We start from the raw sequence: 17,495 nt of genomic DNA, 5'->3' as shown, positions 1-17,495 counted from the left end.
TATGGTATATGAACATGATAGAAGAGCATTGTGCTATAAGAAATGATGAAAGTGAAAGTTACAGACATCTATGGGCTAATGTACAGTAAAGTGACCAGAACCAGGAGAATGATTTATACAATAACAACAATATTGTAAAGACAAACAAATGTGAAAGAATTAGGACACAATTTCAGTAAAGCACCGAAGGATTCAGTGCAAATTGAGCATATTTTTAAAAATATTTTTTGAGGCACGGCCAATATGGAAATTTGCTAGACTTATAAATATATTTAACATGTTTTTATGTTTTCTTTCATAGGTGGTGGGGAAGAAAAAAAATTGGTCCTGAAAATTAAATTCAAAAATAAAATGTCTCTAGTCAATATAGTGGAAATAGTGGACAGAAAAATAGCGGGAAGAAAATTGATTTTCTATGCAGAAGATTCAGATCAGAATCCTAGGTCAATTACTAGTGCGACCTTAAGTAAATCATTCCATTTCTCTAAGCTTTAGTTTCCTCATCTGGAAAATGAAAGGGTTAGATCTGATATCCCTTAAGATCCTTCCTCCTCTCCTTCTAGTGTCTAGAGTTTACATACCCTGTCTTTTGTAGTTAGTGTGTCACCTTGGGTAAAAATACCTTTCCTTACAGGGTCTCAGTTTCCTTTATTTGTAAAGTGGGGGTAATTGTATTTGCACAGTTTACCTTATGGTATGGTACCTTAAGGTATGAGGAAAGAGTTTCGAAGCCTTTAGAGTGCTAGAGAAATGATTTGGATTTTTTCTTCACCAAACCTGTGGTTTCATTGTTATAGAAAATTCTCCAGAAGGAAACTCCTGTCAATACAGATCAGCGAAACTCTTTTGCAGCTACCAATATTAGAGCATTACCCAGGGCACTGAGAGATCAGGCCATTTGCCCAAGTCACACAGCTAGTATATGTTGAAGGTAGGATTTGAACCCAGGTCTTCTTGATGTAAGTGGACTTTCTATCAACTACAGGAACCTGCCCACCTCTCAGAACAGAAATGAGTTCCCCGTATCATTATCACTCTTATCTCTACTTTGTCGCACTCTAATAGCTTTATTCACATCACATATGTCCCCCGGGAGATTCTTAGTTATAACTAGATGATAATGATGATGATGATGATGATGATAACTAGAACTTGCCCCTCTTGCCCTTCCCTCCCTCTGATTGGAGAAGGTGGAGCTGGCCCTTAGAGAGCTCCCCCCAGATCCTCCCAGGGCAGCCATCTCATCACTTCCCATCTGGCTACCCTCCTCTGGACTTTATCACCCCCCCTCCACCTTCATGTGTAGTCTCTCTCCACCTTTACAGTTTCTATTTTATGTCCTGTCTTTGTCCGTGAGATTGGGAGCTCTCTGAGGGCAGAGACTGTCCTTTGACTTCCTTTGCATCCTTACTGCTCAGCACAGTGTTTGGCATATAGTAGGTGCTCAATATTTAGTGACTAACTTGTGGTCTCCACACATTCTAGTAAGGAATGGGCAAAGAACAAAGCTTCCATAAAACAATGATGGCATGACTTGAGAACTTCCAACAGTGAGAACTTTTCAAAAATGGGGATAAAGGCTGTTTTTTGTCATCAAAAGGGCTCAGATCAAAATTGGGTAACCATTATTTGTCAGGGATGATGATTAAGGCATTGTTGCTTCAGCTGTGGGGGTGGCGGGAGTTAAATACATGACATCACTAAAATTCTGTAAGACAGTAAATGCAGAAACACCTCCAAGTTTCCTGAAGTGTCCTTAATGTGACAAGGAATCCCATATTTTGTTTCTGGGGAGGCTATATGCATGTTTACCAATAGCAAATAGTGCCTGTTCTTCTGAGACATTTTTATTTTTCAATCTGCTGGCAACTCTACATTTTCCCCTTTATAAGTTAACTTTGGCTGTAGGGAGAAAACCTTAAGACTCAAGGGAGGCGTTTCAATAAACTCCCCATAAATCTGACTAGAACACCACTGTGGACTTTTATGTGTTTATAAAAATGACCTTAAATAACCATAAGATATATATATATATATATATTCATATGTATATATATATATATACTTATATATATGTGTATATATATATATATACATATATATATATATTCTATTTTAGAAAGAGAAAGGGATCCTTGACTGTTAATTTGTTTCTTGCTCAACATCAGCCACTAGGTGGTACTATTCTACCTAACAACTCCACACTGCAGCCTTTGCGATCACTTTCTGGCATGGGGTCTGGGAAGATGCTTCTTCCACCTTGTTCGCACAGTTGGCTCCTTCACTGAAAAGTGACTTTTGGGAGGAGTGGCTAATCCATTCTACCTCTATCCCAACTTTACTCTCCAACCACTCTTTTCCTAGGAATCCTGCCTGACCCAGCTTTCATCTTCCAATGACAAAGGAATGGAGCTGATCTCTGCTAGGTTTTCTGCTTCTGACAAAACAAAGCAAACTACCCCTGGGTCTGGGTCACCAAAATCTTCTGAACAATTTCCTCTAGACTGTGTTTTTCCTGTCTATATTAAAAACATGTTTAGCTTTTTCTTTTAAAGAAAATCAATTTTATGAACTTTAATGCATATAATGTTTTGGCTAGAATTATAGGACCAAAGTTTCAGAACTGAATGGGAACTTAGAAAACATATATTCCAACACATATCATTTAACAGATAAGGAAATGGAAGCTCAGAGACCTTTGCTGATGGCCACAGTGGGGAGTAGTTACCAGAGACAAGAATAGAACCCCAAGCTCCTGACTTTAAATCTAAAGCTACATGTGCCTGGGCAAGCCCCTTAACCTCTCTCAGCCTCACTTTCACCTTCTGTAAAATGGGGATAATAACAGCACCTACCACCCCGGGCTGTTGTAAAGATTAAACAAGACAACATATATAATTGTTTTGCAAATCTTAAAGTTCTGGGTAAATGCTAGGTATTTAATAAGCAATCTTAGACATCATTTAATATAATTCCATCATTTGTCGGAGAATGAAACTGACTCAGAAAGAGTATCCTTTATAGGATTCTCAACTTCCCCTTCAATATTGCACCCTGATAACTGACCTTTCCAGTTAAAACCCTCACCAATCCAAGCACACTGCAGTACCCAGGCATCTAACTGATAGGGATTGAATTATAAAGTGAAATTTTGTTTTCTTCCTGTCCTCATCTGTTTATTTTCTTTGTTGGACAAAGAAAGCCCTTTCATCTCCAAGTATGTGATTTCATCCTTGGAGATGACACTGTTGGATGCAGCAGGAAATTCCCTCAGTTTGTGAGAGCTGTTTCAGAATTATTCATTTGTCAGCCAAACTGCCTTTGGAAGTTTAGATGCATTGAATTGTAATGCTATTGTGTGTTTTAAATTGCTCGGGCTAAAAGCATTTCCAATTTCTGGAGATCAAAACATTGTAAGCAGCTTCTCAGAATGAAATAGAGTTGTTCCTACCGGCCCAAATACCGTGGGTGTCAGGTATGCATCATCTTTTATCTTCAAGTCAAGTTAAATACTTATAAGGGTGACACACTGGGACACAGTGGAGGTTCCAATGTCTGGGACTTAAAATATCAATACTAAGGGTAAGAGTTAGGACAATAAAAGAGGAAATTAAAAAAAGAGAAGGTCTCTGTTTAATTATATTTTTAGCATTATTATCAATATAAATCAATAGTAATAGTATTAATAATTAGCATTTATGTAGCTCTTTAAGGTATAAAAAGCACTTTACATTTGCTATCTCATTTTATCCACACAACTCTGTGAGATAGGTACTATGATTATCCTTACTTTACAGATTAGCAAACTGAAGCAGACAGTGGTTAAGTGACTTGTTCAGAATCACACGGCCAGTAGGTATCAGAGGGTAGCTTTGAACTCAGGTGTTCCTGATTCCAAGTCCAGCCCTTAGTAGTAAAACTTGGAAGCCAAAGAGCCAATGAGATTTCAGGTTGCGTTAAAAGAAGTATCATATCTATTTGATAGTCATAATGTACAACACCATGGTCAGATAATATTTGGAATACTGTGTTTATATCTGGATGGTACATTTTAGGGAAGGTAGCAGCAGATTATAGTATGTCCAGAAGAAGGTTACAAGAATGGTGAAGGTCTTGGAGATCATGTCATAATGGCAACTGAATCAAGAACGAGCGACATTTAGTCTCAAGAAGAGAAACCTCAAAGGACATATTATAGGGCTTGATATGATGATTTTTTTCCCCTAATGGTTAGAATTATCCAAAGTGGAATGGGCTTCATTAGAAGGTAGTGGGGTTCCCCCTTGCTTGATATCTTCAAAGTCAAGGCGACAAACATTTATTCATTTATTAAGTATATACTATGTGTGAGGGTGAAGTGAAGATTAAAAAAGGCAAATTAATGCATATACATACATATGCATTCCAATATACACACATATACATACATATATTACATAGTATATATAATTTATCATAGCAGTATATTATATAATTTATATTATTATTATATTATTGTAATGTATATTTTATATATATATATATATCTGTATGTATGTATGTATGTATGTTTGCCCACACAATACACCTCTGGCCTTGAGATGTTCACAGTGTAATGGACTATTAGATTACAAAGGAAGCTTTTGTTCAGGTATGGGCTGGACTTTATAGCCTCTGAGATATAGTGGTTCTTATAAAAAGCTCTGTGTTCCACCAACTTTCCTAAATCTTGACTGCATATGGATGAATTATGACTACATACTTTCTTTTTTTGTGCAGAGTTAATGTATGTGTATGTTTCTATTAAAATACTCCCACTATAAAAACAGGGACTTTGTATATCCCCCCAACGCCCAGTGTATCTTACTCAGAAAATATAAACAGTGTGGACTGACTGATTGAAATAATGAGGGATATTTCTCAGTTTAAGGTCAAATGCAAAATTTTGCAGTCTTTGTTACCTTATTCTCCTGTTTGTGTTCCCTTCTTTTTGACCTCAGTATGGAACAAGAGATTGTGACTTGACTTCCCAGTATATGTATTGCCACAAAACACTAAGAGAATACAATACATTCAATTCACTAATTACCTGTAGCTCTGAACACAGAAGACACAATGTTTCTTCAACAGCAAGTTTCTCTATGGGGAGAAAAACAAAGGCAGAAAATGAAAATGAGGTTAAAAGTGAAATTAAAGAGATATTAATTAAACTGAAGTGCCTTCCACATGTCCATCAAAATATCCCCACTCAACCCTCATTTCCTAAACCCTCACCTAGAATAAAAAAATCTTAGAGCTGTAAGAGCCCTACAGAGATCAGTGAGACCCACCACCTCCTTTTCTCAAACTGAAAAGTAAGCCCCACAGAAGTAACCTGACGTATACAGCAAGGCAGGCTAAGGTGTCAGGATTTGAAACCACATTTATTGATTCCTAATCCAATGCAGTTACCATCCCATTAGGCTGATGCTGTGCAGGGAGTTGAATCTAGTCATGTTACAACTATAGTAACCAGAGAGATAAAATGCTGTAATGGACAGAAAAAATGACTTTAGAAACAGAATAAGTGGTTGATTCATGCTAGCACATGCTGCCCCTTTGACACTGGCGAAGTCAATCAACCTCTCTTTCCCTTAAAGCTAAATATAAAACTGGCAGAACAGGTGCTTGATTAGCAATGGTGGAGGGTGTTTCCTTATTGGGAGAACAAAGGTTTTAACCCCAAAATAATATTAATTCTTATAAAAATTGTGAGACCTTAAGAAATGGATTAATTACTTGACCAAGACCTTAGTTGTAGATCTACAATTTATATGAACATTATATTATATTAACAGCAGGGAAAAAGCCCTCAAGTATCCTGGGAATAAGTTTAGACATTTTTTTTACTAGCCACCTTGATTCCAAGATCAGAAACCAAGCTATTGGCCCTTCCTCTTTTTCATGTTCTGGAACCATAATCTCATCAATGCTGTTGTTGTTAGTTGTGTCTGACTCTTCATGACCCCATGTTTTCTTGGAGTGTTTTGCCATTTCCTTCTCTATCTTATTTTATAGATGAGGAAACAGAAGCAAACAGGTTTAAGTGACTTGCCCAAGGTCACACAGCTAGTAAATATCTGAGGACAGATTTGAACTCAGGAAGAGGTGTGTTTTTGACCTGGGCTAGTTCATCCTTCCTGGGACACCCTAGTATCTTCTTGCTTCTCGGGGATCAAAGCACTGATGACATACATTGTAGTCACCCAATTAGCGTAGCCCACTGCATCTACAAGCTTCAGACTCCCTTGAAATTGAGAATATAAAAGAGGGCCACCACACCTAGTAATATTATGTAATCTTAAAATTTTCATGAGAAACAACTTCTCAGAGAAGAGTGTTTAAGGATACATACTATTTTAGCAAACTCAAAAAAAAGTTAGCAGTAATGAACAAACAACAAAAACTTCTGTGTACCATGAATGTCAAACAAGGTTTATTAAATGCCTTTGTGGCAGGCACTTTTCTAGGCACTTGGAGTCTAAAGACAAACATGAGAAAGTTCCTTTATTCAAGGGATTTACATCCTGCTGGCAGAAAGCATGTACACAGAAAACTAAATACAGACATACGGAAAGTTGACACAAAGGGTTTTTTGGAGAAAGAGCAATAAGAATTTGATCCAGGATTCACTTCCTGTAGAAGGTCAGGCCTGAGTAGATCATTCAAGGATGCCGAGGATTCCTTGGGACTCAGTTGATGGCGCTTTCCAGGTAAGCAGGTGAAGAGAGGAGTGCCAATTTAGAAGATCTTATAGTACTTCAGTTGAGAGGTGATTAAGGATTGAACTAGTATAGTAGGCATGCAAATGGTAAGAAGTAAACCGATGTGAAATATATTGTGGAGATACAAATGATTCAATATGAAGGGTGAGGGAGAGGGAAGAGCTGAGAATCATTCCAAGTTTATGAAGTTGGCTAACCAAAAAAAAGTGGTGTCCTCAACAGAAATATGAGGTCTTTAGATGGCAAAACGAATAGAATGTTGGGCCTGGAGTTAGGAAGACCCAAGTTTAAATCCAGCCTTTGTCACTAGCTATGTGACCCTGGGCAAATCACTTAATCCTGTTTGTCTCAGTTTCCTCATCTGTAAAATGAGCTGGAGAAGGAAATGGTAAACCACTCCAGTATCTTGCTAAGAAAATCCTAAATGGGGTCACAGAGAATCTGACACTACTGAAATGATTGAATAACAACAACAACAGATATAGGGAAGTTAGAAAGAGGAGCTAGTTTGGAGAAAACAAAAATGAATTATACTTTAGATAAGTTGTTTTTGAGAGGTCCAGTGGATACCCAGTTAGAGCTGTTCAACAGGAAGCTGGCCATAAGGACTCGAGTTTAAGACAGAAACTAGGACAGGACACATAGACTTGATAATTGTCTGTATAAAAGTGAACCAGTGGGAGCAGATGAGATCATTGAGACAGGGAGAGTTGAGAAAAGAAACGGCAAGGTTAGAGCCCTGGGTTATACCCACATAAAGGGGGTAGGAAATAGATAATGGTCCAACAAAAAAAAAAGATGGAGGAGAGAGACAAGAAAGGGAGGAATAAAGAAGGCATACTCTCTCTCTCTCTCTCTCTCTCTCTCTCTCTCTCACACACACACACACACACACACACACACACAGAGACACACATAGACACTCACATCCAAAGAGAAAAAGCTACATAGAAGGAAGGTACAGTCATTATCAGTCTTAAGTCTTAATCGAACTTGCTAATTAAGCAATCATTGGGATCTTTCTTTTTATTTTCAAAGTTTCCTTTCCTTTTTTATTTATTTTATATTTTGCAATGTTTTTTCACAATATTTAAGTTTTTCGATGTTTAGATATTTTCCTTCGGTGAGGCAGAGGTTCCATTTCGTGGACCCTGATCTTTTCTTTTAAACAGGTAGAACTCCAGTGGCACTGTTAATTGCTTTCTGGGCAGCTTCTTTAGCTTGGTGAGCTTGCAGTACGGCTACGGCTTCATCAACCTTGGAGACTATGAAGAAGCTCAGAGTTGTCAATTTCTAGCAACATGCCAGTGATTTTACCGGCCATGGTAGGGTGCATGGCCTGGATGAGTGGAAACAGCCTTTCACCCAACTTCTGCTTTTGCTCTTGAGGAAGGGCAGATGCCAACATGGAAGCAGTTAAAGGTTCCTGACCTTGCACATGAACAGCAGGCTGCTGCTTGGTAACCTGTGGTTGTGCATTAAGATGCTGTTGAGGATTTCGAACACCTGCAGCATACATATACTGTGGAACTGTGCAGACAGCAGGAGTAGCTGCAGCAGCAGCAGCAGCAGCAGCAGGATGTGGACCCATTGTCTGAGTTGATGTGTTTCCAACACACTGTGTTGACATGACTCGTGGAACCTGTGAAGAAGCTGGTCTCATTGTACTAAATGGTGGCCTAGGAACTGCTGGGCGGATACCATTGGGCATGTTCTGGAATGGATGAGGTCTGGCACCCTGAGCAGTCCATCGAGGACTTGGGATCTTTAGTCAATCATAAGATTATAGAGATGTGTCCTGTGATAGAAAATCACTTACAAAAGTCTGTCTGTTTGAGTGATGAAGGTGATGCGTGGTGCAGAGTGCTGTACCAATCATAGACTTATCCTCTCCAAGCTATGAACATTCATAATCAACAAAAATGGCAGCCCCAAGGCAAGCTGATTACCAGAAGAATTAGAGACAAACAGAATAAGAATGTGAATTAAAGAATGTATACATAAGAACATCTCATAAGCAGAATCTTAACTAACCCACACAGAATCAAGTGTTACTAAACATATGTAACTACTATTTTTTAAAAGCTCTTACATGCATGAAGGGTGTAATTAGAGTGCTTCTCTGAGCATAAATAGTTGTTGCTTAACTTGGAGGAATAGCTGAGCCAATATATGGTTGGCGACAGTGGAACAGAAGAAGAGTGGGAAACTTTCAGGGATTTGGCGTAGAGCACTTCATTCACTCATCTGGGCCAGAACTCTCATAAACATCAGGACTAGTTTGTTGAAAATGATGGGGAAATTAAGAAGTTACTAAATGGAAAACAAGAACTCCATAGAGTTTACCAGAAGGATAGTTTGTGCATCTTTAAGAAGGCAGTGTTTAATTCCATCAAAAGTAAAGTTCAAGAGAAGCTTAGAGAGATGCAGGTTTCTTGGCTCAGTATGTGGAAGATATATGAAATTCAGATTTGCATTGATAACAATCCAAAGCCCTGAAGGCTATTTATGGGCCAAAGACCTATGGTGCATCTATTCAGCACTGATGGAGCCATATTGATAAGGACATGATCCTAGAGAGATAGGGTGAACATTTCCATAGTGTTTTCAACAGACTGATATCAACCAATGTGGAAGGCACGGATTGTAAACCTCAGGTTAAAGTCAATCTGTCTCTAGCAGAACTTCTAACTGAAGAAGAGATTTTGAATGCCATTAGGCTCTTCTCAGGTGTCAAAGCTCCTGGTGCTGATTCTATTCCAGCAGAGATCTACAAGACAGGGGTTTCACTACTCTTAAAAGCTGACTGAGGAAATTTTGCCCCAGGAGTTTAAGACTGCTTCTATTGTTCCATTTCTGTAAAGGAAAAGGAAATAAGTCATCCTGTGACAATCATGGGCGGGGGGGTTGCTCTCTTAGTCACTGCCATCAAGATTCTTTTTTTTTGGAGGGGGGAAGGCAGGGCAATTGGGGTTAAGTGACTTGCCCAAGGTCACACAGCTAGTAACTGTGTCAAGTGTCTAAGGACAGATTTGAACTCAGGTCCTCCTGACCCCAGGGCTGGTGCTCTACTTGCTGTGCCACCTAGCTGCCCCCGAAACCTTTTTCCGTTTTTTGGAGGGTGCCATCAAGATTCTTGCCAGAGTCCTCCTTAATAGGCTGATCCTTCATCTGGAAGATGGTCATCTACCAAAGATCCAGTATGGCTTCAGAAAGGGCTGAGGAATGGTTGATATGGTGTTTCCTGCCCAACAACTCCAGGAGATGAAGTCTGTACAAAACATTCATTGATCTGACCATCTCCAGTGGATTAAGGCAAACAGAGATTAAGTGACTTGTTTAAAGTCAACACGGCTAGTGAGAGACTGAGGTTGGATTTGTACTCAGGTCTTCCTGATTCCAGGCCTAGAACTCTACCCGCTGAGCCACCTAGTTGTCCTGAACATGATAATAGGGTAGCCCATTGACCCACCCCTTCAAAAGGTGATGCTAATTGGACTACATTCCTCAGAGCAAGAGGTAGGAAACAAGGCATGTGGAGAGGTAGAAGGTGGGGATGTACTGGCAAATACTTGTATAGTCTTGGGCAATTCATAATTCAGTACCTTTGTACCAGGTCTAGACCAGGTCTCTGAAAGTCTGATTTGGGGATAAAATGGGAGCAGCAGCAGGTGTCTAGATCACGTTGCATGGTACTTGGGCATTCCAGACTGAGACGTCCTGCCAGGTATGGTCTCTGAAGGTCCAGGGAGAAGAGGAGAGCAGCAACAGAAGCAGGGTGGTTTTAGGCCAATTTGCCTAAAATTCACACTATTCTTAGCACTACTGTTTGCCTTCTTTTTTAGCACTACCCTACCATAGCCACATACAGAAGTATAAGGTGACTACCTAGGACTGAGGATTGTATTTATGATATTTTTTTTAATCATGAATGACCATGGCCAAATACGCCATCACATTTCCTTTATGGTCCTGGTAATTTACTATATGTCTTTTCTGAGAAGCAGAACTACAGAATGTGAGCAATAAAAGGGGCTTTAGTGATTACTATTCCAATGTCCTCATTTCACTGAGGGAAAGTGATTTATCTAAGTCAAGAGCAGAGCGTTTGGCCTGAACTCAGGTCTTCATTATTATTTCCTCATACTACACTGCTTTCCCATTCTTAGTACAGATGCTTATCATTAGGAGGCTCTCTATATGGGAATGGATGCTTGGCTACTGAAAGTCACAAAACCCAATATGCAGGAAGGAGGAGAAATGATGATTATCATAGTATAGTGGGATACATGTTGAATTTGGAGTCAGAGGATCAGATTCTGCTTACTCATGACATGCACAACTTTAGGAAAGTTACTGTACCTCTCTGAGCCTCAGTTTCTTCACGTATAAAATGAAATAGTTGGACAAAGGCCTGTGAGGTCCTTTCAAGCCGTAGGTCTATGAACCTATAATTCTGTACATGCATTGGTGGAGGGATTCTGCTAATGTCATGAATGCTTGAAGAAGAACTGAAGTAATATTTTCTGCCATCTATAATATCACAGGATTGGAGTGGGGATCAAATTAAATGAGAAATGAATAAAGTGCTACATAATCATAAGAGGCCACTTATTCTTATTTATGGTGTTATTATTACTTTTCATAGAATCCAAGCATTTTAGAGATGGAAAGTATTTTTTAAAGTCACCTAGTCCAAATCATGAAGAGCTCTAATGGAAGGGGACCTACTACCTCCTACGGAAGTCCATTTGATTTTGAGGCAGTTCAGATTGTTGGAAAGTTTGATTCCCCCTCCCTCATATCAAAAATAAATTTGTCTTTTTGCAAATTTCATCCATTGCCCTTGAAAGCAGCCAAATCCCTCTTCTGAGTCATAAATTTTCAAATGCTTGAAGCCAGCTATCATGTTCCCTTTGAGGAGTCTCTTCTCCAGGCTAAACATTACACGTTATTTCAACTGATCCCCATATGGCCTAATTAAGTGTCCTTTTCACTCTGGTTGCCTCCTTTTGAGTTCTCTTCAGTTTATGAATATTTTCTCTAAAATGTGGGATGGATAACACAATAATAAGGCTGTGGATTGAACAGAGCATTGTGGACTTGAAACTTTGTGGGGCTAAGCTATATAAGAATTGAGTTAAGCTGTGAACCAAATTCCCTTCCCCTCTTCAGAGAATGAGCTGGTGCAGGATGTAATTTTGTCCCAGAGGTGCTGGGGACAATCTTTTTTTGTTGCTATACCTTTAAAATAAATATTGAATTGTATAAAGCTAACCTGTTAAGTGGTTAAGTTCAATGTGGGTACTTGGAACCCTAAAAGTGGAAGGGACACAATCAGTAGGGGCTTGAGCCAGTGGCAGAAATGGGAAACACATCCCAATCCAGAGAACCCTGGGGGAGAAGGGAATTCTAAACTGGCCTGGAGCAATCACATATATATATATATATGAAGAGGATTATTCTGAATAAATACCAAATATACTTTCAGATACAATACCTCTCCTTTTTCTTTACCTGTGATAAATTCATTCTTTTTTTTCCTTCCTTAATATCATAAAATACAGCCTTATCAAATATCAGACCTGTGAGCCAACCAAAAATATCCACACTATAGTGGCGCTTGATAAGTAGGAATACAAATTTACTTACCCAACTTCATTCGTGGGAAATCTGGGATGTCCTTCATGAGGATGAGGAAGTAAACATACAGTTCTTGGTATGTGTTCAAGAGCAGGTGACACAGGTCCCGGTGCCATTTGTATGCATGTTGCATACAGTTTTCAGAGGGTGTATAAAAGCTTCCCTGCAGAAAAAAAAGGGGACATCTTCAATAGTCCCAATGACATAGCACAGTTCTCTCTGTAAGCTTTCCCTGAAGTCTCCAATTGCATCAAAAACAAACTTTCCCCAAGTTTCTGCTACAATGCCCTGATGGAGTGGAGAGTAAGTATATACAAAGTTAAATTAAATACGATAGGTCCCCTGCCCTCAAGAAACATCATCATCATCATCATCATCATCATCATCATCATCATCATCATCGTCATCGTCACCATCGCCACCACAAAAGATAACTAGCATTTTCATAGCACAAAGCATTTTACAAAGTGCTCTGTAAATATTTAGTCTCACAACAACCATAGATGTAGGTATGCTATTATCCACATTTTACGGATGAGGATACTGTGGCAGATGGAGGTTAAGTGACTTGGTGAGGGTCACACAGCCAGTAAGTATCTGAGGCCAGGTTTAAATCAGATCTTTGTGATTCCAGAAAACTGTTCACTATGTCACCAAGAGCTGCCTCTGGTCTTGGATGGAAAAGTAGAATGACATTTAAGGTAATATGCAACATTTTCAGTACATACATGAGGTACAAGGTGCTCTATGAAGTCTAAGAAGAAAAGAAAATTTCTGACTGGGGGATTAAAGAAGGCTTGGTGAGGGAGTCACTTTTAGTCATGGTCTTGGAAGATGCACTTATTTCACCTAGAAACAGAATGACTTTTCAGGAGAAAGCAACTGCAAAAATGAAGAGATGGTTAAATCTGGGATGTGTTTAGGAGAGGATGTAGAGTCCACTCTGAAGGGGAGTAGAGTGAAAGATGGCTTGTATATAGAGAAGTGCCATACTGAAGAGGGCTTTCAGTGCCAGAGGAAACCATTATGACTTTCTACTCTTAGCAGGTACAGTCATTAAAAACCTGTGAACACTGGCAAGTGACTGTATATATCTGATGAAGACTTTCTATCTGTTATGGGCTGGGGGACATAGGTCAGGACTGACTTTCTTTCTGCCTTTCAAAAACCATAAGGTTCATGAGGCGTTGTGTAACAATTGTTACAGTCTGCTGTGTTTTTTCTGCCCCCCCTTTTGGTTCATTAACTGAATCTTGTTATGAACAAATCTACTTTTCTTGTTAAAAATAATACACAAGAGAATGATATGAACAAATCATCGCATAAAAGCAGTTCCTCTGAAGGCATGTGTGAAACTAATTGGAAGCTAGAGCAGTAATTAGAATACAGTGGTTCAGGCATAGGATAAGAAGGGCCTGCATATATCAAGGTATTAACCAGGGTGTACTGAAAAAAGAGGATGCCAATTGTCTCAAAGACTCTTAAAAAGATGATGAAGTTGTTTGGTTAGTTTTTCTGCCTTTTTCCTGGCTTTCCCTATCTTTTTGTCTACCCAACATATCAGAATAAATAAGGTTGAACCAAACCCTGGCCCCTCTCTGAAGAAAAAGAAACAGAAGCAACATGTCAAGCTTCTCATAATCAAGTAAGACATAAGCCAAAACTAAAATGGATAGCCTATTAGCAGAGTGCTTTTATTGGGCTATTGTCAATTCTATTTTTCTCAAGCGCCATTTGATGGGGCTTTATGTTTCTTTATTCCAGCCCCTGGTGCCAGTGGATAATTCCATTTTCATTTCACCTTCAGCTCACCCTGAAGATGCTTAGGGATGTAACTGAGAGGATATAGAATCTATGAAACCTGCTATTGAGTTTGACTTTTAATATCAGCCTCTGGTACCATGTGGCTTTCCAAGGAAAGTTTATAGCAGTAGCTAATCAAATACATTTGTGGGGAAGGTGAAAAGATTAACCAATTGGAGGTAGAAAAAAGAAAATGTGGAAATAGATTTTTTAAATAGATAACTTCTCCTTCCCTAATTAAATATTAATAACATTCTCCTCACCACCACTACCACCATCATTATTATTATTACTAACAGATACATGAATTCATTGGTATATGGATTTCCTAGTTAAAAAAAAAAACCAAAAACTTCTAGAAATGCAAATTAGCAAGATGCATAGAGAATGTCGTAGATATATGAAAGATATACAGGACAAAGGTAGTTTAGTAAAACTAATAAAATGGTTCTGGTACTACACATACATGTTGTTTCCTAAAGTGCTTTCCTGAACCAACCTTCTAGACTTTATAGCCTAGGATTTTATATTCTAAAATTACTTCCTGTTCTTACATTCTGGTGCTCTATATTCTAACATTCTATGCTCTAAGGCTGCTTCCAGCTCAGAGGAACCCATGAATATCAAATTAGAATTTCATGAGTTTGATGGAAATAGTTCAGTGACTCTCTTCAGCACAATAGCACAGAATTTTAACAACTAGCCCTTTCAACTTGTCCTGACATAATACATTGAGCAACAAAAAAGAGAAGTCAAGAGAAGAAAAGGGGACTTTAGACTATACAAGCATCAGCTAATCACACTAAAATGTATGGATTAACTCAGGTTTGATTGTGCATGTGAACATAATGACCATAGGCTAAAATTTTATTCTGAAGTCCTTCTATATCATTATGAAACCAATTCTGGTACAAGTAAAAATCAGATATTCTGATCAGGACCTAAAGAATCATATCAGGATCTCAATTTTATTTGATTTCATAATACTTTTTGAGTGACTTCTGTTTATATATGACAGGGTTGGAAGGGATGTCAGGAGTTATCTATTGCACTACTTGGATGAAGCACAAATCCACATTAAGAGATTGCCTTATTTCTTAAATCCTGTGATAGGGAACTCAATAACTTACAGGAGACCAGTCATTAGAAACATAGAAATTTATTTTAAATATACGGTGAAGCTGTAGTTTATACCTTCGTTCTATATGGCATATAGCATGTGTTTATGTATGTGGATTCGCATACACAATTAAAGAATGACAGGATTATAGGAGTTAGAGCTAGAATATGATATCTAGAACTTAGAAATCATCTCACTGAATGCTTTCAGTTGACATACGAGCTTCTGAGATCCAGAGAGATTGTGCAACTTGTTCCAAGTGGCTCATGAAGACTGTAATGGAATTGTGATTCAAACCTGGATGCCAAGACTGAATCCAATGAATGCTCTTTCCATCATCACCCTGTGTTTGACTACAGCTGGATCGATAGTGTGGAAGAATGGAAAGAATACTGGACCAAGAACAGGGTCCAGATTGGGGCACTAGGAAATGGTAGAAAATATGCATTTATTAAGTATATTGCATCCCATCTATGGGGATACATACTTTATAAATATTATCTTATTTGACATTCCCGATAACCCTGGGAGGTAGGTGCTATTACTATCCTCATTTTACAGGTGAGGAAACTGAGACAGAGGGGAGGAAGGGAGGTAATAAGCATTGATACAGGGCCTACTATGTGCCAGGTACTGTGCAAGGTGCTTTACAAATTTCATCCTCACAAAGCCCTGAGAGGTGGGTGCTCTTATTATCATCATTTATAGATGAAAAAACTGAGGCAGACAGAAGTTCAGAGACTTATCCAGGGTGACATTTAAGTCCTAAGCTAGGTATGAAAATCTGTACTTCCCATGTGTTAGTATCCAGTGAAGACTCTGAGCTTGTTAATTCATTCAACTTGACTCATCAGGGTAGAAAGGGAAAATATATATTCACATATATCATTCCAGAAACACATTCATGCATATGCACAAATATGCATGCATAAATATATTACATTCACAAATTGGAACCTATAATGTGCACATGAATGTACACACAAATTAACGCATTGGGCAGTCACTCATGTATTTGTGGGCATGTGTAAACATGTATATATACGTGCATATATATGTATTATATATTATATTGTAGAGTCATTTTATCTCTTTGAGACTCAGGTTCTCTATCTATGAAATGATGGTGATCATAATTGTAGACGAATCAGCACGTGGCTGTCCTGAGGATCAAATGAGCCAAAGTATGTAAAGTGATTTTTTTTAATCATGAAAGTACTTTTATTTTTTTTTTTTTTTTTTTTTTGCTTTTTGGCAGGGCAGTTGGGGTTAAGTGACTTGCCCAAGGTCACACAGCCAGTACATGTGTCAAGTGTCTGAGGCCGGATTTGAACTCAGGTCCTCCTGACTCCAGGGCCGGTGCTCTACTGACTGCGCCACCTAGCTGCCCCATGAAAGTACTTTTATAAATGTGATATTCAACCATCATCACTCTTGATGTTCTATAAGCTTTACACTGGAACATTCTAAAACTATCATTACTTTACTGTTATAGAAGTCCTGTAGTACAATAGAAGAACGTTGGGCCTGGAACTCTGGTATCTGGGTATGTTCTGAACCTTTCTTTGAGATTTTGGATGTCAGTGCACCTCTTGGAGATGCAGTTTGCCCATTGGTAAAAGAAGGATAATAATGTTTGCACTACCTTCCTTGATAGATTATTGTGAAGAACGATCTTTATCAATCCCATCGTGCTATTGAAATAGGAACGATCACTGCAGTGTAAAGAATGCTGGATTTGGAGTCAGTTCTGCTGTATTTGAATGTTAGTCCTGCCACTTTCTGACTTTGGAATGTTGAGCAAGTAACACCCTGTTTTTCATATCTGTTGACCATCTTTCTGTTCTTTTTTTTTCCTTCTCCTACTCCACCCTTTTCTCTTTTTGCTCCTCCTCCTTCTCTTTCTCCTTCTGCTTATACTTTTTTGACATTATTCTCGTGATGATAATAATAACAATAGCTAACATTCATGTAGCTCTAAAACATGTGCAAAGCACTTTACCTATATCAGTTAGCTAGTTTTGCTGCCATTGGAGTCAGGAAGACCTGAGTTCAAATGTGGCCTCAGATACTCTTCTTACTAGCTGCATGGCCCTCGGACAATCACTTAAGCCCCGTTTGTCTCAATTTCTCCATCTTCAAAAAGGGATAATTACAGCACCTATCCCAGGGTTGTTGGAACAAAC

General features: G+C 38.7%; 1 protein-coding gene across 1 annotated transcript in view; it reads right to left on the bottom strand.

Annotated features, from left to right (window-relative positions):
* The window catches only part of FAM135B (family with sequence similarity 135 member B), a 231,562-nt gene that overhangs the window by 49,747 nt on the left and 164,320 nt on the right, over nucleotides 1-17,495 (bottom strand). The window contains exons 7-8 of the mRNA XM_036741454.1: nucleotides 12,396-12,549; nucleotides 5,069-5,118 (exon numbers count right to left, since the gene is read on the bottom strand). Coding sequence (XP_036597349.1) covers nucleotides 5,069-5,118; nucleotides 12,396-12,549 — 204 coding nt within the window. The remainder of the gene's footprint in view (nucleotides 1-5,068; nucleotides 5,119-12,395; nucleotides 12,550-17,495) is intronic.

Source organism: Trichosurus vulpecula, chromosome 1 (genome assembly GCF_011100635.1).
Source record: "Trichosurus vulpecula isolate mTriVul1 chromosome 1, mTriVul1.pri, whole genome shotgun sequence".
NCBI classification, from domain to species: domain Eukaryota; kingdom Metazoa; phylum Chordata; class Mammalia; order Diprotodontia; family Phalangeridae; genus Trichosurus; species Trichosurus vulpecula.
Note: the sequence above shows the minus strand (reverse complement) of the source record. Positions and strands in the feature narration are given on the sequence as shown.